Genomic DNA, 21,277 nt, shown 5'->3' on the forward strand with positions numbered 1-21,277 from the left:
AGCAGTCTAGCAGGTTTGTTTTTTAGAAAGCTTGTCGGTAATTGTAAATGAAATAATGTTTGAAAATACTTGAAAATGATTTAATAGAAACAATAGAGAATTAATGGTTTAAACAGTAATCTGCATTTATGTAACAATTTTAGAGTCGCACCAACTGCAAAAAAGTGTCAATACTGCCATCTGCTGTTCACGGAGATGGCCTAACCCTCTGGCTCTCAACTTCCTGTTTGTGAGGTCAATGAAAGTCCCATAATGAACCAAAGACATGAGCGAATTAATGTGACAAAAACGAAATAAAATAAAAAAGACAAATTCCAAACAGACTATTAAATCAATTTATTTATCTTGAAGGGGTGCTCAGAATTCACTTTTTTTTTTCTTGCAATGACTAAATTAATCATTACCTCTCAATGAATGCCTCTTTTGTAAAAATAAGAGCCCAGTCTTTTTCAGATAGGAAATTTCCTCAAAAAAGGGTCATGCTAAAAAAAAAAAAAGAGAGAAAGAAAATAGATAAACGTATATACGTATATACCAAATCTGATATATAAATATACCTATGAAAAATCAGAAGGTTATCAAAAATAAGGTGGGAGGGGAAAGGAGGGGGGAGGGAGGGGGTGCAGGTAGCATTGGCGGTTGTGAGTATAGGCTGCAGTTATGTCGTTGACTCCCATGGTGTTGGGACATGTCAAGGGGAGGAAACGTACAGCAAACCGTCGAGCCAAACCTCGTCTCAATAATGGTAGCACTGCAAACTAAACAAATAAACAGTAACGCAGTCAAGGGGTTCACCACCAAATGTTCAGATGTGCATTCAGGGGGAAAGATCCATCATATTACGCTCATTATTTTTGAAAAACCAAGGGGACGATAACTTACTTAAAGCTACACCAGGTAGTTTGGACCCCTTTACATGGGTTCTTTTTTATTTGTGAAAATAAAACAGGAAAAACTTGTTATCATGTCACCAGACGTTTGCTTTTTAGAAGAATTCCCGCCTCCCCCTGAAGAATTGACAAATCAAGGCTCTTGAGGACATGTTGTCCATTTAAGCAGTAAACCAATCAAACCAAATTGTGCATGTCAGTGGCCAGCCACTAAGGTCTGACAGCAGAGTTGAGCGAGGCATTAGTTTTCCTCCACTTTCCTAGTGTAGCTTTAACATGCTAAAATTACACCTTAATATAATATAAAAAGGATCTGTATCTTTTTATCAGTAATAGTACAATATTTAACCATCTCTGCTGACAAGTTTAAAGTTATATTCTCAGGTGGACTTTCTCTTAATGAATCAAACTAAGAAGATTAAAAGCTAATGATTTTTTGCCAAAAATGTAAAATGCTAGCAGGGTTTTCTTGAAGAACTGGAGTGAGCTGTTCACCACTGTTGACCTTACAGTGGCATTTTGCCATGCATAGCTAAAACATGGTGAATGATACAGGATATGATATGCCTTAGGATTTAAAATCGAAAATAAAAACAACAGCAACCTGTAAACACTTTGACCTGTTTTAACCGGTTTTTCTATCATTTTTATTCTTTTCCTTTTTTAAACATGATAGGGTCACCACAAAGAGATTTTTCACAAGGCACTGGATACCATGTTATAGGTTCTCTGTCCCGAGTTTAAAATCAATCTTTGCAATCAACCTGCATTTTTACAGATAGGACAATCACTTCAAAATGAAAAATGATATGTAGACAAAAATAGTGTCTTCACAACAGCCTTTTTTTTTTTCTTTCTCATGTATTGCAGTAGCATCTATATCTATTCTCAAACTCTTGTCATCTGCACCAAATATGTAGGCTCAACTATAGTCCGGGGGGTGGGTGGGGGGAGTCAGGGGGTACATCTTCTAGTCGTCTAGCTCTGTGCACGCCTGGAGTCGTCGTGGCGAGTGCTGTACACTCCGGCTTATTCTGGTTCCAGACCCGTTGTCGTTGGAGACCAGAGTCGAGCCCTCTGACACTCACTTTGAGATTATCTTTAGTGTTCCCTCGGCTTGGGTTGTTAATGCGTTTCTTAAAATGTACTTTCCATGCAAGCGTCTATTAGGTTGGATAACCTCTTTGGGGGAAAAATAGATAAGTCACCACGTTTCTTCGGGTAGAGGCGACGGGGTCATGGATACACAGGAGGGGGGCATGCATTCAGTTATCATTATTTTATCGTTATTATGTTTATTTAGCATTTTATCTCAGCGTATTAAAACACTTGTGGTTGAAGGAATGGGGGAAAAACAAAACAAAACAAACCAAAAACCCAACAGAAACAAACCAAAGAAAAGAAACGTTCAACCGAATCGACAGACACATGCTGGTTACTTCACCCTAGATCGGACAGTCTCTAGATCTAACACGTCGCCCACAGAGTCGCATCCTGATTGGACACTTGAGGAGGAAGTATGGCGAAGGGACTTGAGGTGGGGGGTTCATCTATGTATGAACTATGCACTGCTCATGTGGTTCAAATGAGATGAGGTGAAAGATGGCACCTCTCGCATTGGGATGGTTGTGTTTGGGGAGGGGGTGGGGGGGGGTCAGAGCACCACGGGACGCGTGTCTCCTCGTCACCAGGTTTGCATGTATCGGCGATGTATAGCAGGTGGAGGGAGGGGTTGTGGGGGTAGTATACCAAGGTGGCTGATGGGTAAAGGCATGAGTCATCTCCTCTGCAGTCAGTGAGGAGGAGAATGCATCCACGAGAGAAAACCCTGGGCAGAAAAAAAAATCTATGACTAGGATTCTGGGGGGGAGGGGAGGGGGGAGCAATACGACCAGATGGAGAGAATCTCTGTGTTCTGGAATGGTCTTACTCGTGAGAGTCTGTCACTTTCAAGGTAAAACCCACTCAAAAAGTTCTGCTCACGTTGCTACAATTATTACGGCTTTAGTCCACTAAGGTGCCTGATATTCTTTGGTCTAACAACCAAGCTATAGAAGTTACACAAAAGATTGACCAAAAACGAAACATCAAAGTGCAGCGACCCCAGAAAGACCTCATCTCCATCATCTCTGCAGTTTGATTCTGATCTTTGGTTAAACTTCAATATGAGCTGTATCAACAAGCTAAGTGACAGGAAAGAGATAATTATTTCAACAGTATAGACAGGGAAGTACACATTCCAGATATCATCAAATTCAGAATCATCAAGTTTCCTAAAATGTCACAGTTTTAGTCTTAGAATTAACCTCTAAGTAGTAACGACATATGTTAGCATCTTCAGCAGACCCTGAGCAGAACAGGCTCACCTCCTGTGAGGCTGAGGGCAAGACTTGTAATATATCTCATATTGATCATCATTCTGAACTCAGAGCAGAAGTAAATAAATAAAAATCATGTTATTAGTATAAGTGCAGCTACTATGTGCGTATTTTTTTGTTTTTTGACCTTTGCTAAGCTTAGTGAGATTCTGAGGCTCATGGTTTTATGTTAGGTATGGTGGCGATTTTCACATTAAAAGCGATTAAAAACAACTCACTGGGATGTTCCACTCCGAGGACCTGTGCCTCACAGGAACAAAGATGGGCTGACAGTTAAACCCTGGATGAAAGCAGCAACCGCATTGGAGAGTATAATAGGACCACTGTCATAGCCGCTGTCATACCAAAGTCAAAAATAGCTACATCTTCGCTAAAAAACAAAAACTGAAATAAATCACAAACCAACTCATAGAATGAAAAGCTCAATAGCCGTCTATTGGTCAAATGAGTGGAGAACTACTTGCCTGTATGTGTTTGTGTGTGTGTGAACGTACATGTATGTATGTATGTATGTATGTATGTATGTATGTATGTATGTATGTATGTATGTATGTATGTATGTATGTATGTATGTATGTATGTATGTATGTATGTATGTATGTATGTGTGTGTCTGTGTTCAGTCACATATGTGCATGTCTATCAGCGCACGTTTATGTGTGTGCGTGTGCACGTATGTATATGTGTGTGTGGGTACACACGTGTTAGTATACAAGTGTGTGTGTTCACATATGCGCATGTCTATCAGCGTATGTATGCTTGTGTGTGTGTGTGTGTGTGTGTGTGTGGGTCTTGCATGGAAGGTGAGAGACACTCAAACCTCTGCTCCTAGAGACGAGGGAACCTATCAGACTGCTCCGATCCTCGGCAGGCCAGGATACTGCGGGCCGTATCCCGACCCTGCAGTCACCCCCCCCCCCCCCCTCCCTCCCCATAAAGGAAGCAGAAAGTAAAAGCGAGCCGTCCTTCATGGTGAGGTGATTGATGTGCACATTGTGGTTTGTGCGTGTGTGTTGAGGTTGTCCGATAAGACTCAACAATGCACAGACATGACGATGGCCAGAGGGGGGTGGTGGGTCATGGGAAGTGCATAGGAGTGGCCTGATGAGATAGAGACGTGGAGCGACAGCGAGATAAGACGGGAGGGAGGGACGCCGTGAATGGGAGCTTACGGGGCCAAACACTGGCTGACACATGTTCGGACACAGAGCCGACCGCCACCACCACCACCATCATACCCCCCCCCCCCCCCCCTCCCCCCACACACAAAACAACAAAGAGCCCTGTCACATCCACCTGCTGCTTCCTGCCCACTTCTCTGACCACCCTGCCGCGGCCGGTGTGTTAGCAGCCAGCCGTCTCGCTTGGTCTCAAGAGACGAGCGCGGCGGGCCACTGGCGGCCTTCGCCACGTGCACTTTGCCCACACGGGTCCTCGTTAGCTTGAGAAAGAAAATCCGCAAAGAATCACATCCAGCCAAAGAAACACTAAAGCAGTGTGGACTGATATGTGGAGAATATAATAATAAGATTAATAATCATAATAAAAATCATAATAATAATACAGACGAGGTGATATGAATGCTGGATATCGGCTGCTTACCAATATCGATGTATAGCTTTGACACGTTAATGTCATGCCCCCCCCCCCTCCTCCCGCCCTCGTCCTAAAAGGCGCCATTACAGTGGATTGATTCATGTTACGAGGTGCACCAGCCCTCCCTGGCCCAGTGGACTGTCTGCTCATCTGACCCCCCGTTGCCAAGTACTGCCGACTTTCCACGCACAGAGAGCACTTAATGCTAAATAATAATATAATCTAGTCACATTATCGATATTCATGTGTATGGATAAGTAGAACGAAAGAAACCGCTCTGCCTCACGCAACAGGGAGTGGAGAGTCCACGCAGATACTCCACAATCTACGAGCAAAAGTGCGAAAGAATACCCGGGTAATGTAAAAAATAATAAAAATGTCCAGACAAAGTAGCCCCTACATGAAAGACATAAATAACCCATAACCCTAACCTTTCTTTATGTCATCGGACATTGAAGCAGTGTAAAAAGGCATGGCTAGGACCTCCTTGCATAGATAACGTGTGCTGGGCCTTGACGAGAAGGGAGCAAAGACCCCTCAAGAGTCCGCGCACCGACTCTGAGGGTTCCAGAGATCCGCCCTACGGTTCCAGTGTTCCATCGATTCAACAAAATTAAAACAAAAGTTAACGTAACAGATTAATTCACATGGGTCCTAAAACAACATGAATTCATGGTTAATCAAATGTTCAGTGTGTGATAAAAAGACGTTGTCCCCAAAAGCTGCTCTCCTAGTAGTCATACGGGATTATGTGTTGCAGCTATGTTACTTAAGCGGTCTTGTGTTGAGAGCTAATGGAATTGAGCTTTTTTTTTTGCCATCTTTAATAATAATAATAATAATAATACATATAAAGATTTAGAACATGTATATATATATATCCGTAGTGTTTCTAAAAAAATTGTCGTGATCAGGTATGTACAGTGCGATATGCCGGGACCCCGCGACCACTTAAGCTAATCCACATCAACCAGATCAACTCGCCACTCAGTCCGCGTAATGAAATAAAAAAAAAAAAGCCATGGGACATCTGTGGGTTCAAATAAAAACCAAAATCAAACCAAGAATAGATAAAATCGCTTCACGTCAACCCTGCCTTTGTGTGCCGCTGCGTCGTAACGCTCTCCCCGGGCTAGTCCTCTCCGTGTGCGTTAGTAATGAGTGTGATTGCCACTGGTGATCAGCATTATTGCTCTTGTCTGTTGCCCTGAGTAAGACCAGGCACTTTACTATGTGACCTTAAAGGGACACCCACAGCAGGACATGTACGCAGTCCTCCCTCCGACCCCCTCCCGGTCGCCCACGCTGCGCAACCCCCCCGAAAGCCCATCCCACCGGCTGGGGTGGTCCGACAGGGAGGTCTGACCCGGTCAAGCTGACTTCAGGTAACCCCCCCCAAACCCCGCCTGGGTTCCCCTACGGCGTGGGGGCTAGACTGCTTCTCTGGGGTTACTGCAGCGCATGTGGTCTGTAGTGGCCTTTGCGTTGGATCAATGTTACAGATAAAACGGAAAAACAAAGACCAAACGGGTGTTAGCTCGTTGTTGCTATGACGATATCTGATAAGGGGAGCGCGTTGGGGAGCGAGGAGGAGGTGGAAAAGGCTAAAAGACAGTCAAACGGATAAATAACGGGTTTAACCGCACGCGGCCGGGCGCGTGCGGTCTCTCTCACAGGTGGCTCAGGTGACCACTCCTCTGGAGGTGGTCAGGTTTTCTCTTGTGTGTGGAACTTGAAACCCGACCGGTGCGACGCTGGCACCGACACGGCTGTCGTCTTCACTACCAGTGTTTTTCCTTGATAAACCAGGAGAGCAGAGCTGCTTTGGAGAGGCGTTAGAGGGGAGGGGGGAGGCGGGCGGGGCGGTCAACGTGGAATCGTCGCATATTTTACACTTCATAAGTCCCGATAAACCTAAGCATAAGGGAGATGAATAAACCGGTTTGAGGTGCGTCCGCACCGCGGCGGATCTTCGTAAAGGACCGGAGTCTGCGCACACAGAATGGTGGGGAGATCAAGAGATAGAGAGAGATAGAGAGAGAGAGGAGAAAGAGATACAGTCTTTCTTCCCGGCAACAGGAGATGATAATCGATGAGTTTCGAGGTACAGAACAGATATCGACGACGAAGAGGCCGAAGCCTTCGTCATCCTCACTCGCCCAGTGTTTTAGTCCTGCCGGAAGCGGTTAGGGTTGAGGTGACCTCTGACCCATAGTCCAGTGCAGTGGAGGGAGACGGGGAGCACTGGAAACCAGATTACGTCCAGTGAGGGGGGGGGGGGAACAAACAAAGAAAACCAACCCCAAAACAAAGTAAAGAAACAAACCCCAGAGGCCGAAGCTGAGTTCACCCCGTGCGTCGGGATGGATGGAGGAGCACTCTGCCCCGGGCGGCAGGCGGCAGAGTGAGGCGCTGGGGGGGGTAATGTGTGTTTTCAGGAGGGGGGGCCGAGGGAGGGAGGGGGGAGGGTTACGGATGCGAGTGCGCCGTCCTAACGTCCCTGCAACCAAACCACGGCCGTCGGCAGCGAGACCGACAACACCAGATGGCCGGCGGGAAAGGAGGTGGACCGGTGAAGGAGGTGACTGGGGGGTAGCGTTAGCTTCTTGACACGTGCGCCCGGTAGGAGTAGCAGCGACGGTGGCGGGCGGGCGGCGGCGGCGGTGGTGGTGGTGGTTGAGGAGGGGGCGGGAGGGGGAGGGGGAGGGTCGGGTGGGCGGGGCGGTTCGAGGTGGCAGCGGCGTCATCAGCGGAAGGCCGCCTCCCCCCCCCCCCCCCCCCCATCGCGCGCCCGCGTCACTCGCCTTTGGTGTTGTCCGTGACGGCGGCGGCGGCGGCGGCGGCCCGGACGGGGGCGGGCGCGTCGCCCCTGCAGCGGCTGCGCTGGTACAGGCGGAAGCCCTTGCGGCAGAGCAGCACGAACCAGTACACCTGCGGCGCCAGGATGCAGGAGTTGCCCAGGTTGGCGGCCAGCGACAGGTGGAAGGGCACGCCGTAGAGGGGGATGCCGTAGTGGCGGCCGTACATCCAGTACATGTACGGGAAGAGGGCGATGCGGCACGCGAAGAAGGTGAGCAGCACCATGCCGCCGTTGGCCTTGTGCAGCCGGCAGTCCTGGAGACTCAGCTGTGCGGGGGGGGAACAGTGTGTAGAGGGGTTGGCAGGGGATCAGATATTTAAGTTAGAAAAAACTGTTTCTCCCAGGATGTTCATTTTTCCCACCCATTTTTAGGGTTTCTGATCGAACAGATGGCTGCAGACAAACATTCCTAGTTTAGAGAGTTAAAATAGTGTCTGTTGTCTCTAGTCTCAATAGTGATTTCCAATTGCTGCTGACTAATGAGTTCTACTTTGTGTACCTGCCAAACAACGTTTGCACGCTGAATGATAGAGGTGTCAGTAAAGGGACAAAATTTGTAGCGTCAATGTTAAATACATTTTTTTAATTAATAAATGTTGAATAGACTCAAATACCCCTCAACGGATGCGTATTGTGGTACGTCTGTCCTTTGCATTGCTGGAATTGGCTAACTAAAAACATTAACAGGTTTGCATGATGGCATAAACCGGACAGCCCAGTAACTGTCGTTTTTCTAAAGTATTCCCATTGTGCAGGTGCCAATGGCCTGATGGCTGTACCCAGCAACCTGTTGGACCTGCATGTGTGTCATCGGCTCCGTTGGCTCGCTCACTCCAACTCACCTGAATGAGTATTTTTCCCATAGAGACGAAGGGTGTGCTGAGCTCTGTGAGGAACAAGCAGCCGACAAAGAAGTCACCCTGGTCCTTCCTGAAGAACTGAGGAGAGAAACACACACAGTCAGCAAACAGAACCCAGCAACCAGATATGAGCAGAGACACCCACCAGGACGTGTCCTGATGAGCCAATACGGACGGGTCTGCAATAGAAACAAACACACGTTTCACTTGGAACACCGCCTTGACTGGACGAAAAGGACAGGATAAAAACACACAACGATGACCTTATAAGAAGGAGGGAACAGCAAGCAGGAGCAGGGCCATAGGCCTACCGGAGCAATCAGATACATTTAAAATATTGACCAGGCTCATGACTCTGTGGTGGACGGATCCCATCAGGGGGGGGGGGGGGGGATGGGGGGGGGGGACTGAGGACAGACAATAGAAACAACAACAATCCAACAATCGACAAAACAAGGAGTTGTCAAGCCCTGCGAGTAGTTAGCTGGTGATGAATAAAGCATGAGGCCGAGCCGATAGGCCCCTGCCATCTGCCCGCAGAAGACCGTCTTAGACCACAGGAGAGCAACTTAACACCACAACGGCCCCGTCATCCCACACTCTCCCACCCCCCCGGGCGAGTGGGTGAGTGTCGATTAAACTGATGCTTGGGATTGTAGTCTGCTAGTGATGCAACACCTTAAAGTGGCAATTTCCGAAGACCTCAGTTGTCGTTGGGTGGGCATCTATGCCGAAAGAAATACAGTACGTCCAGCGCCACACACACACAGGTGAGTTGAGGAGCGAGTCTGTGGCGGTAGCTCTGCCACATCCTCTCTGGGGGATGGGTAACGCATCGCCCACGGTGCGCCGCTGGGGATTTGAATGCATCGAGGGAATGAGCCCACAGACACCCAGTTTGAAACATTCATAATACTGCAGATTCAAGGGCTTTCTTAAGTGGGCCATAGGCTCAATCACCATAATGTTACCTCATTCTAGCAAAAATATTATATGTCTAGAGTATTTTTGCTACATATTTAATGCAATGTTTTGTGCTGTGCCAGATTTGGCCACAAGATGAAATGCTGAAAAGTTAGTTTGGGGCGGATGCGGTGTGGCCTGGAGGTCACATCAACTCAATAACCATTAAAACACCCCACAGTTCCCCTTGAAATAAACACAGGTCTTTGGGTTAGGGTTCCTTCCACCAGCAGGCACACCTGAACAATGACAGCCACACCCACGTAGTGCTCCACGTTACATTGACTAAACCGTTCGAGGCGGTGGAATCAGCCCAAAGTACGTGGGCTCAGGCATGATGCTGGTGACAGACAGAAAGAGGGAGAGAGAGGGGGAGGAGGAAGGTAACGACGACGACGACGACGACAACAGCAGCTGGGCCTCAATAATGCAAGGTAAGGTGATGCTCAGTCACCATTGACGGCCACGGCAAACAAGGGGGCTCGGGTTTCCACTGCACCTGGCTGGGCTGGCCAACCACAGCACAGCAACCGTACAATGAAGCCGAGGGGAGGGGTTGTGGTGCAGGGCCTGGAGGGCTGTGGTGAGAGAGTAGCTGTTCGGTGACGGACCGCGTGTTGCAGTCTGACATAGCAGGTTCGTGTTGACACTGATAATATTGAACGAGGCTCCCCCATAGCAGACATAATCTGATTTGTTTTTCCAGCTAGGTGAATTTTCTTCTAAAATGAAAACGATCAACTTTACAGTTGAAGGGTATTCGTGAAAAACAAGAACATGGAGTATAGAAGTAAAAATGGCTAATAATGACTCAGAAATCACAATTATCGGCGGAAAGCTGTTGGAAATAACATCATGTTCTTGTTCTTTGGCTTGGACATTTTGTTTTTCTCCCATTATCTCCTTTCAGATTAAATTAGACCTTTAAGCGTCATTAGTATAGTCGGGCCTACAAAGCCCCGTCAGCTTTACAACTGGCTGGCTAAGATAACTAAATGTTTCGACCGGTGATCTCCCTTTTCCTTTTCTTGATCAAGTAGCCGTGACCACGATTTTAAGGGGTTTTATGAAGGTCTATAAGTGTGTAATAAACATGCAAATACACTTTAACAATGAAATTTGGTCAAAGCATTTTGCTCACAACTTCATAAATCCATTGTATTTAGCTTTAAAACACAGTGTGCGATTATCAGTGTGCGATTATCTCAAGGGAACAGTGCCCGGTGTTCTAGTCAAATGGCTGCCTGTGAAACAAAGTGGCCACTCTGATAACAACCACCAAGCAAGTCTTCATTTGAGATTAAAACTAAAACCATACCAACTTCAATTTGAATGATGTTGTAATAAAGAATATGGAAATATGTTGATTTGACGCTGCTTTCTAACGGTTTTATATTCCTATAAATTGGCCCAGTTACAAAAGCACATAAAAGAAATATACCAAAATACCTCCACCTCAGATAACAGACATGTTTTTTTAGCAACACTTTGTTCCTTTACACGAGAGGCTTCGTCATAGGACAGTTAATGGATAGTTTGATGGCCGTGTTGGCGGAACTATTTATAAAATCGGGCTCCGTTTGTAACCGTCATTGAAATGTACATCAAAAAAGGAGGACAACTCAAGGTCGAAGGATGACGAGATGATAGAATGGCGGGAGCAGCCTCTTAGATTAACCAGTGTATGATGATCAAAGGTTTCTGCACGTCAACGAAAGGGTATGACTGAAAACACAGCATTTTGTCCTCAAATTGAAAGCACATTGAATCTCCATTAAGAAAAATGACATTATGCGGTCAAATACCATTACAGCGATGGTGGACGTGGCTGATCACATTGTCGTTAAATTTGGCAACCGGCTGAAAAAATTAACGTCAGGATCATGAAGTACTTTCCATAGAAACCATAAAATCTGTTTACTGGCACGGTTTCTGCAGACTCTAACAGACCAGTTGAGGCCTGAAGTCAGCAGATATCGCAAGCTAACCAATATTATTAATACTGAAAATTGACCATTTTCCGGTCTATCTAGTAAGGCGTTCATGAATGAGTGTAGCCTCCCACTGTGGCTTTTTTCTATCTCGCCGAGCTGCATGGGGCTTTTAACTATTTTACCCTGCTTCTGATCATGAAGCATTTTTACTCCCAATCTATTAATGTGATCCTGTTTTGGCTCATAGTCTAACCTATTAGAACCCCATTGAGCATTGAGCCCGCAAATGTTAACATTGAAAGTTAAAGATCACTTTCAACCTTCCCCACCCCCCTATTCAGGGTTTAAAATGAACAAATCCAGGGTTAGAGATCAAATACATTGCTTGGCTGGTAGATTTTAACCCTAACCCCCCATTCATCGAGCTATGAAATGCTTTGATGAATGATATCTCCCTCCCTCTACCCGTCCCCCCATGTCTCACCAGAGTGACAGGTAGCAGAACAGTGAGCAGGGCGATATGGTGGAGCACCAGCAGAAACTCCTTGCGCACAAACGAGTTAACTGTGCTCAGCGAATGCCTCTTGTAGTCCTCGTGCCCTTTGACCTGGAAGCGGTAGTAGTGGCTGAGATACATGGCGTAGAGGTCGTACGCCATGTAGGGCACACCGTACCAGATGACAAAGTAGGGGGCCAGCCAGTGTCTGCAAGAAAGGTAGAAAATAGTGTCAACAAAATCGTTTCAGTCACATTCTGTACACTGAAAATTGTTCTCATGTTCCTTCACTTTATTGTTGTTCACCTTTGAGAAGGGATTGTCCCAACACACTGTAATAAGACTTAGGTTTAACACTTTAATCCATAAAATGGCTCATGTTCACCGATGCAAAGTTGCTTTCAACCGTCCTCGCGTAAAACATGTGAGCACTTCAACGTGCGGCTGCATGCAATTATTACAAAATTCCTGGACTTAATTAGTGGCGATTACTATGACGGTTAATTACGGGCTGGAACAAAGAAACAGCCACTGGAGAGGCCTGAGCTGTTGACCCTTGACCCTTGGCTGAGTCCCCTGTGCTGTAGCCATGCCACCTTTGCACTATTTTGCCTTACGTTGAAAGGTACATCGCTTGTTCAAGATTGGACCCAGTTCCAGGAATAAGAGTTGCCTATCAATCAGTCACACAGATATATAGAGAGAGACACACGCACACACACACACAAACACACACACACACACACACACACAGACATACACACACCAAATAGCTGTGCTAATGCTAATGCTCCAACTGTGCTAATGAGAGCAGCGATTTAAATAAAAAATAGTTCATGTCATGTTAATTGTGATGAGTAATATATATTTCTCCCCAAGGTTTATTCAGTTTATTTGTGTATGGACAGCACATTGGTGATGAAACGACAAGACAAGGGACCACATTAGCCGCCTGAAGGCAAAGCTCTTGAGGCAAAGCTAACGGTTAACCACAGCCTCGCATTACGGGGCCAGGGTCAGGCCATTAGAAATTTCCCATGAATCTGCATTGAGCATTGAGTGCTAAGGATGTTCAAGGTTTCTTATAAACAAATACTCAAAACCGTATAATAATGAGTAAATACAATGTTCGGGGAAAGACAATGCTTGACTCTTATACGAGTGTGACCTGCTAGCAGTTCAGAGGAGAACAGAATAGAGCAGTGTTGTAAACCCAGGCACTGGGGGAGGGGGGAGAGAAGATTAGCAGTCCAATGGCCCCGGGGAGGGAGGCAGGAACTGTGCTGGCCAGTAGCTCAGTGGGGGGATTAATACAGTAGCATTAGCTTAGCACGGCAACGTCGTTCCCGCATCGGACATGCTATTGCTACGCTAACACTCAGTGAGTTAAACGGTTGAAATGTGGCTCCGCAAGTGACTTTATGGCTCTCGCGGCCGGGGTCTGGGATCTAGCGCAGCCGGGGCTTTGGCGGCTGTGGAGCGCTAATGTTAGCGGACGAGAGTTAGCAGACAGATGGGTGGTTCACTGCTATCCTTGCTGGGAAAGGACAAAGAGGGCATAGGGATTGTTAATCAGGGAGAGATGGAATTGACGGAACCATTAGGGGGAAGCTGGAAGAGCATCAGTCAGATTCATGCATTTGATATATTCAGAGTGCTCCCTTTTTTTTAATTTATTAAAAACACACTTGCATTAAACATATAGCCTCGGATAATAGTCTTGTTAGATTGCCCGCTAAGTGTTTGACTCATAACCTTCAAAAAGATAGGTGGGTCCCTAGCGATTGGGGCCTTGAGATCCCCGGACCAAACTGACTGTATAGGCTGGAAAAGATTAAAGGGGGTCCCTGTGTTGTGATTGGCCGGCACTCGACTCACCTGTCACTAATGACATTGCCCCGACACGATGCCACCACGATGCACCCAACCGTGGTGGCCATGACGGCATGGATAGAGGACACCAGCCTGGGGAAGAGAAAGAGAACAAGAGAGAGGGATGGAAAAAAAGAGAGGGAGGTTAATATCGGCATGTTCTTCAATGGAAAACGTCAACATCACCTATTACATTATAGGTTAGAGATTCTAAACAGCGTTGTGTCAATTAGAGCCCGACCGATATATCGGTTGGTTTTGGCGGTATTTCTGTGCTGATATAAAGATTTTAGAAATGGTGTTGATTTAGAAATGTTATTGACTCTTTATAAATCCTATACTATACAACTTTTGTTAGATGTATCTGGAAGGACAAATCCACAGACTATTGGTTGTAAAAAATGTCAAACCACAAGAAAGAAGCTCAACCAGAGGAATTCTATGGGTATGCAGTGCACTGTGTAGTGCCAAAAAGTCACATGACTCAGCTTTACTGCCAGACCATGGCGTCAACGTGTTCCCTTCCCTGCAGAAACGTGCAAATCTTTCTCACACGTATCAGGGTTGAGTTTTATCCCAGGTTCACACCTGCATGAGCTCTTGCAGACATATATGATCTTCTTTGGTCTTGGGCAACTTTGCTTGATGGTTTAGTAAATTGGGTCTGCAATCATGGGTTTAGGTGCCAAACAGTGGCATGGGTAAAGCTGGTTGACACACCTGGCATAGCCTTTCAGAAAAGTGAGGTAATGGGCTGCCTGCCCACTGATTATCGTTTTTTTTTATGTACTTTCTTCAAAAGGTCAGCTGTTGGAAGTGGATTAGCAAGGGGCCACTTGCAACACACTCAAGCGTCAGTTGAACCTATGATTGTATGCAGTCTCTCACGAGGCAACCAAAACAATTGCATTTAATCACAAATCTCATTTGACCTGTAAATCATTTCAAACAGCACCCCACAGAAAGCCCCTTAACGCACTGATTGCAACACTGAGTAGCCTCCTGTTTGATAAAGACATTCTTCCTAACTTTGAGACACTATCTTTGACTAAGGAATGCTATTGTCCATCAGGTTTGTAGAACGAGTTCAGAGTCACAGGGCAGCGTTATTCAGTGATGCAAGACCCTTTGCAAAGCTTCCTGGGACGCCATGTAGACATGTGACTTATTGTGAGCCATTGATTAAGATCACAATCACTTCAGAAGAGTCGTGTTAGACATGTGTTTGTGTTATGGGTCCCTATGGGTCCCCCCCCCCCCTCCACACTCTCTCTGCGGGACCGTGGTCATGACACCAGCCTTGGCATGGCAACAGAGATCATGTGACTGGGCATCATGGAGAAAAAAGTCACACCATATTTTACTGTCTTCTTTGGCAATGTTTTGCATAGACAGATGTGTACAAGCATGCGAAGTGTGTAAGCCTTGCGAAATCTGCCCCAAGCCCCAGGCCTATGTTGCGTACTCAAGTCACAGGACCAGGGACCTACGGCCTTAAACAATGGATTTTTTGTTTGCCGACCAGCAGTTGCTTCAAAGGGAGAAAAAGCCGTCAAAAAAGGGTTGTTAAGGTGTACTTGGGAAAAGCTGACGGGTAGGGGAGGGTGTGAGAATGTGTTTTGTGTTCCCATGTTGTTACACCGGTGTGTGAATGCTCATCTCTGCTACCCCACCCCCACGACCCCTCACTTACTTTCTACTCACTGCTGCCACTCATGTGAGCCTCTGCGTGCAAACATAAATTTGGCAAATGCAGACGTATGCACATGCATGGGCACAGATACCCACACTCATACTGTATGCCAACACATTCACCTCTAAAATACATAGAAACACACGGACAGAAAATTACAACCCTGTCTGACAAGAGAATCGCTTCACGTTTCCTCTAGTTAATGCACTTTGTAATGCAGGGTTGCACAGTCCACTACAACGTTGTGGGTTGCTACAAGCAACCCTGGGAGAGACAGAGCGTAGACCCAAAAGGAAAGGAGCCAGCAGAAACGAGAGGAAGAGGGAAGGAGAAAAAAGCTAACTGAGCATAGCACATCCGAGGCAAAAAGGCTCACTTCCTTTCTATCTCTCCGACTCCCCTCACTCCCTGTCGGCTCATCAAGGGGATAGTCATGCCATTCACTATATTATCCCATCCAGCATATCTAAAATGAACTACGTAGATATGCGTGTGTGATAAGAGGCTGTATGTAACATGCCGAGGACAGTGTGACGGCCTCAGCTCGTTATCAGAGTTGGAGAGCCAGTCAGCCGTGATCTCGATGACCGTTGAGTCGTGAAGCATCCATCAGCCACCGACTCAGGGACCGAGTTCAGAGCATGTCCCTGCCCTTTGTTTTCCACACTTACAGTGGATGTCCAGGGCGAGAGCGCATTGGGACAACAAAATGGACATTTTGAGCTTTCAACTCGCACTAAACAGTCGTCATCATTCTTACTTGCTGCTGCCAAAAGATGAATGAACATATAATAAACAACCCTTGATTGGCTGCACCTGAGTGACACAATTCTGTCACAACCTATGACGGTCGAGGACGAGTTTGGTCACACTCTTGCCATGCGATTCAAATGGGACAGTTTGGCTTCACTGTGCACCAAGCCAAATATTTACTGACTGCTTCCTTTGTATCAGAAAAACAACCTTTTGAGCTCTTGATAGAGGGACTGTGCTATGAAACTCCAAATTGATTTAAAGGTGAATGATAATAATAGTTGAATTGCATGATCATTGATCAAGTATAAAAGGTATTCACGGGGCACAGATGACCAGCCCCCACAACCTGGGAGAACATTCTAATCCCATGTCACTGGTCTTTAAAACTAGGCCAGCACTATGCTTTAAGACACTTAAGTAACTGTGTTACCATTAAACATTGGCTGCCAGTGTTACGTGGAACAGATATCTACCGGTTCTCTAAACTAGGCCAGGGTCATGCTTGAGGTGTTCAAGGGAAGATATTGTAGCCAACGCTTGTAAGCCTTTTCCATGAAATCTCCAGTCAGCCTCTGTACAACAGAGCATGTTTGATTGGTTTGCATTTTTGCCAATCAACAGCAATACCCTATTCATATGGCTTTGTGACTTAAGAAATATTGAAGATGGTCATTTGTTAGAAAGCCAACAGAATATCTAATAAACCCCTTTTTTACCTTTGTCATGTTCTGACAAGATCAAACTGTAAACCGAGTCGTCTGCGAAATCCAGAGGGAAAGCATTTTGGTAATGGCTTTGGTTAGATTTGGGTGTGACACGCACATTACCCACATTATGGAGTACTGGGTTAGCATTGCTTGGCTCATTATGTACTGTCATGAGCACACTGAAACAAATCCCTAGCAACTTGTACAGAGTTGTATGGCAATAAAGTATTGAATCTTGAACCTGGATTCTAACGTGGATCCTAAACGCATAGTAAGGGACCAGATCCACTTGAAGGTTAGGGTGCTTACCCTTGAAAGGTTTTGTACATTAAAACACAATGAACTGGTACACTTGGTACACAGAAAGCTAAGGACGGGGTGTTTTATAAACATGCAGCAGCTGTCCTTTATCTCTATTGTGCGACTAAATTGTATTGTCTTCATTCTTAACCTGTGGTAGAACCAACTAAGCTATGCCTTCTAGCGTTAATACTACTCATAGGAAACCAGAAGACTCAGCTTGGTGGGGATAACACACCTATCATTCTCCCCAAACACACTGCATTGCAACAAGCATGGGTGAAGGCCAAACCAATGGTTCACTGGAACACTATGGAAGGAGACATCTTCAATTAAAGTTCTGTATTTCCGAATTACAATCTGTACTGCTTATAAACACTACGGCAGTGGAGATGGCCTAGTAGTCCAAGATGACATGCTAAGCCTTTCATTGTAAAAGCCTTTTTGAAAAGATTTTTCTCTTTTCCCACTAGGCTGCATTGAGGCGTATGAAATACATCGTTGACGCCATGCAGTTACAAGCAAACGAAAGTGTTTAACATCGCTTGCATTTGAAAGTATTCGCCGTTTACGTGATGATTAATTGTCACTCGACAGCATCGTTGTAATAGCTAAGTGACCAGCTTTACACAAAGCTAACTCAGCACTCTGCCGAGCTCATAGGCGGATTAGCAACAGTGACAGCGTTCAAATGAGCAATGGTTTGAACCCCCCACAGCACATGTGAGTTTACTGGTTTACACAGACCAGTAAACATGCGATATCGTTAGACATTAATCGTTCATCATGTTTCAATGGTATTAGGCATTTCACACGAGCGGTAGCTATAACGTTACTATGGAAGGGGTTTGTTATCGAGCCGGGTTACGTAAAACAACACAGCGCCTTGACTATTATAGTATTTTTCTTACTTCGATAGCGAGTAAGACCGCTATATACGTGTTCAAAATGCGTGTTGCCATTTAGGCCATGGATGTATGGGCCGATTAGGGGCCCCTAGTGGATAAATATTTCAGAATGGGTCCTAAAAGTGCCAGTCCCGGGCTACCTCTACGGCCCAACTTGCTGGAGACATGCCTGTCTAAATATAGGTGCTGAGGACCCATGGAGGCTCTGCATCATTTATGATTGCAATGTAAGACAAATAGTATAATGCCTTCACGGGATAGAAACATCGCCTCCCACACGATCAAACGATGGGTTAAAGTTAATGGTTTTTCCATAACAAATTAAAGGATGGTTAATGGTTTGTAATAATCGGATTAAACCTGAGGATAATTTTCAACTGAAAATGTATGCCTATAGAAATTCGATAACCAGTGGCAATAGTTGCGTTATTACTAATATTATACCGTATGACATACGTTACAAAATGATGGTGTATAATATAATAAGGAATCGATACATTTATATGGACACCGTAAGGTTATATCATTACATTCGGGATTGGCAGCGCTGTACTATAACGTTATTGTATGCTTTTGATGCGTTTCACTGCAAGAAGACTGCTACAATGAATGCACATTGTTTTCAGGTGGGCTATGTGATGAAAATGAATAAGCATACCTCTCACTGACAAGAACCACGTCTGCATCGGTCCACTGTTTGAAAATGGACGGGAGTATTCTCCGAAAGGCGAAGAAGAGACCGGGAAAAACTACGACACCGCAAGCCAGAACTTGCAACATCCTGCACTTGTCTCGGGAGCTGGCACTCGACCTATCTCCGTTTTCTAATCAGGGTCGACCTTTTGTCCACTATATTTTCCCGTTACACACGACGTTTACTCATTTTTGGTGGCCCGGAATCACCGTGCTTGCTGGATTGTTTCAGCGCTCACGCCACAATCCGGGCACCAGTGAGCGCAGCGTTTTAACGTTGCCTCAGCAGCACGGCACTCTTAAGTAGGGATGGGCGGCACACGAACGAACTGCTCAAACGGAACACAATATGAATAGAGACCATAGGTCGTGACTGATCATGCATCTTATAACAATTCAGTAGCTTACAAATCCGTAAACAATATTCCTAGTGAATAGTGTTGTCGTAGGCCTAACCTTACAACATAATATTATGCAACAAAATATGTTGGCATACAAAAAAAAAAGTATAGGTTCTAACTTATGTTGATATGTAACAAGGCAAATAATGCAATTGCACAATGATTGATTCGATTTTTTTCAGCTGTTTAAAAAAATAGTTTATTATGAGCTGTATACATTTTTGGGATCTGAATTGTTAATTGTTATGCTTTAATGAATATATTACAATAAGAACAAACAAATCCTTTTTATTCATTTTAATAATTATAAATATTGATGGTTTATGTTGGTCATATATTTTAGAATATTTTAGTTTTTACTGATTTTATACACTGAGGAAGTTCGAGATGTGCAACTTTTGTAACGATTTTGACTTCCCATCGCTACTATGACAAAAAATGATCAAGATCTTCAGGATTGATAGCTCTGTCGACGCAAACTAAGTCAGACCTTCAAGCTTGTCGCACGTTTAAATTAGCATATATCAGGACAGAAGCTTGACAAACAAGCCAAACTTCTGTAAAAGACACACCCTGGTAGAGCATGTGGTTACCTTGAATTGATACACAACCACGAAAACAAACTAATAATGGTTTCATATTATTATTTTTACTTTTTGATGTGGTTTAGGAGTAGGCTATGTTATGGACAGCATTTGGTGTTGTCATATGAGCATGTTTGACTATAGTGTAACATGTATTGAAAATGCATGTTTTATCTAAACATATGTGATCCCAATAACCCACAGTATATAACATTTGGGTCTGAGTGCATGATTGGTTGATGTAGGCTAAACAAAAAGTAGACCAGGGTATTGCGGCGTAGGCTCTCTTGGTTTGTAAATAGGACAGTTGCTATGGTGTTTGAGTGGTTGCTCTGGTGTTCTTTATGGTTCGTAGGTGTTAGCGGTCAAGGCTAGGGCATTGTCTGTTGCATCTAAGGTATGCTATTGCTTGGGTGTTTCTGGATTGTTGCTAAATGGTTGAGGGAGCTGTCTGGTCAGTAGGTGGTAGTCTGGAGCTGCGTACCCAAGCTTAGCCTGCAGCTAAGGTAAGGCGTGTCCTTTGTAGCAGTATCCTATGAAAGCTCCTAGGTCACGCATACTTTCAATGGTTAAACAAGGCCCGAAGGATGCAGCAGTTGTGTTCTTCAGAGTTCTCAGAAAGAAGGCTGCATTTATGAGCCTCATTCGAAGGATCTTTTGCATTGGGACAGCCTCTATGACGTAGCAGCTGAGAAATGCAGTCCACCAAGGCAGCAGCCTAAGCTTTGGGACACAGCTTAGAGGCCTACGATGGTCGTTGGGCATTCTTAAAAGTGAAAGTATAAAAAATGAACTCCTATAGGGAGACTTCTACAAATCTACAACGTAAACTATAGTCCAACTTAGCTAACCCAATGTGTTGAAGATAAGCGAGCGAGACAACAGTACTGAAATGCAAGACCAATATTTTCAAACAACAACATCGATCTTGCAGACAAATTGTATATCTGAAGTACCCAATGTATACATACTATGTTTAAGAACTATATAATATCGCCTGTCAACTATGATCGGCTTATATTATCATTAGTCTGATTTTGTTTTTTCTAATCAAATCCAAAACAGCAAAAAAACTAAAAAACATCTAATTTCTTAGAGATTGTTGACTATTTGTGTTTTCTTTCAATGGATGGTCCGGTTTACAAAAATCATATGTATCCTTCCAGAAATAAATGTATGGTACTTCCTTCCCAGCAACCTCCCTATGGTTGCAACACAATTTAACAGAGGAGTAATGTTCCAAAGTTCAGATGGATTGAGGGGGCAGCCAATACAATGTTATTGTTATCTTCTGTTTCAAAGAAAGGACAATAAATATGATCTGATTAAGGCAATTATTTTTCCCTTGGCCAAACACATAAAATAATGTACTGGCGTTAGGTTATGT

At 44.9% G+C, this 21,277-nt stretch overlaps 1 protein-coding gene and 1 long non-coding RNA gene across 2 annotated transcripts in view; one reads left to right on the forward strand and one right to left on the reverse strand.

Moving 5' to 3' along the window:
- The window catches only part of LOC132461703 (uncharacterized), a 74,412-nt gene extending 70,221 nt beyond the window's left edge, over positions 1 to 4,191 (forward strand). Inside the window, exon 2 of the long non-coding RNA XR_009526660.1 lies at positions 3,891 to 4,191. This is a non-coding gene — a long non-coding RNA (uncharacterized LOC132461703). The remainder of the gene's footprint in view (positions 1 to 3,890) is intronic.
- tlcd3a (TLC domain containing 3A) lies at positions 322 to 19,211 on the reverse strand. The gene is made up of 5 exons (XM_060056996.1): positions 18,871 to 19,211; positions 13,855 to 13,941; positions 11,965 to 12,184; positions 8,566 to 8,661; positions 322 to 7,989 (listed from the first exon to the last, which is right to left on the reverse strand). Exons 1-5 carry the CDS (start codon positions 18,990 to 18,992, stop codon positions 7,660 to 7,662), a joined length of 855 nt encoding a protein of 284 aa, XP_059912979.1. The 5' UTR covers positions 18,993 to 19,211; the 3' UTR covers positions 322 to 7,659.
- Positions 19,212 to 21,277: the final 2,066 nt, after the last annotated feature.

This window comes from Gadus macrocephalus, chromosome 7, assembly GCF_031168955.1.
Source record: "Gadus macrocephalus chromosome 7, ASM3116895v1".
Classification (NCBI taxonomy): domain Eukaryota; kingdom Metazoa; phylum Chordata; class Actinopteri; order Gadiformes; family Gadidae; genus Gadus; species Gadus macrocephalus.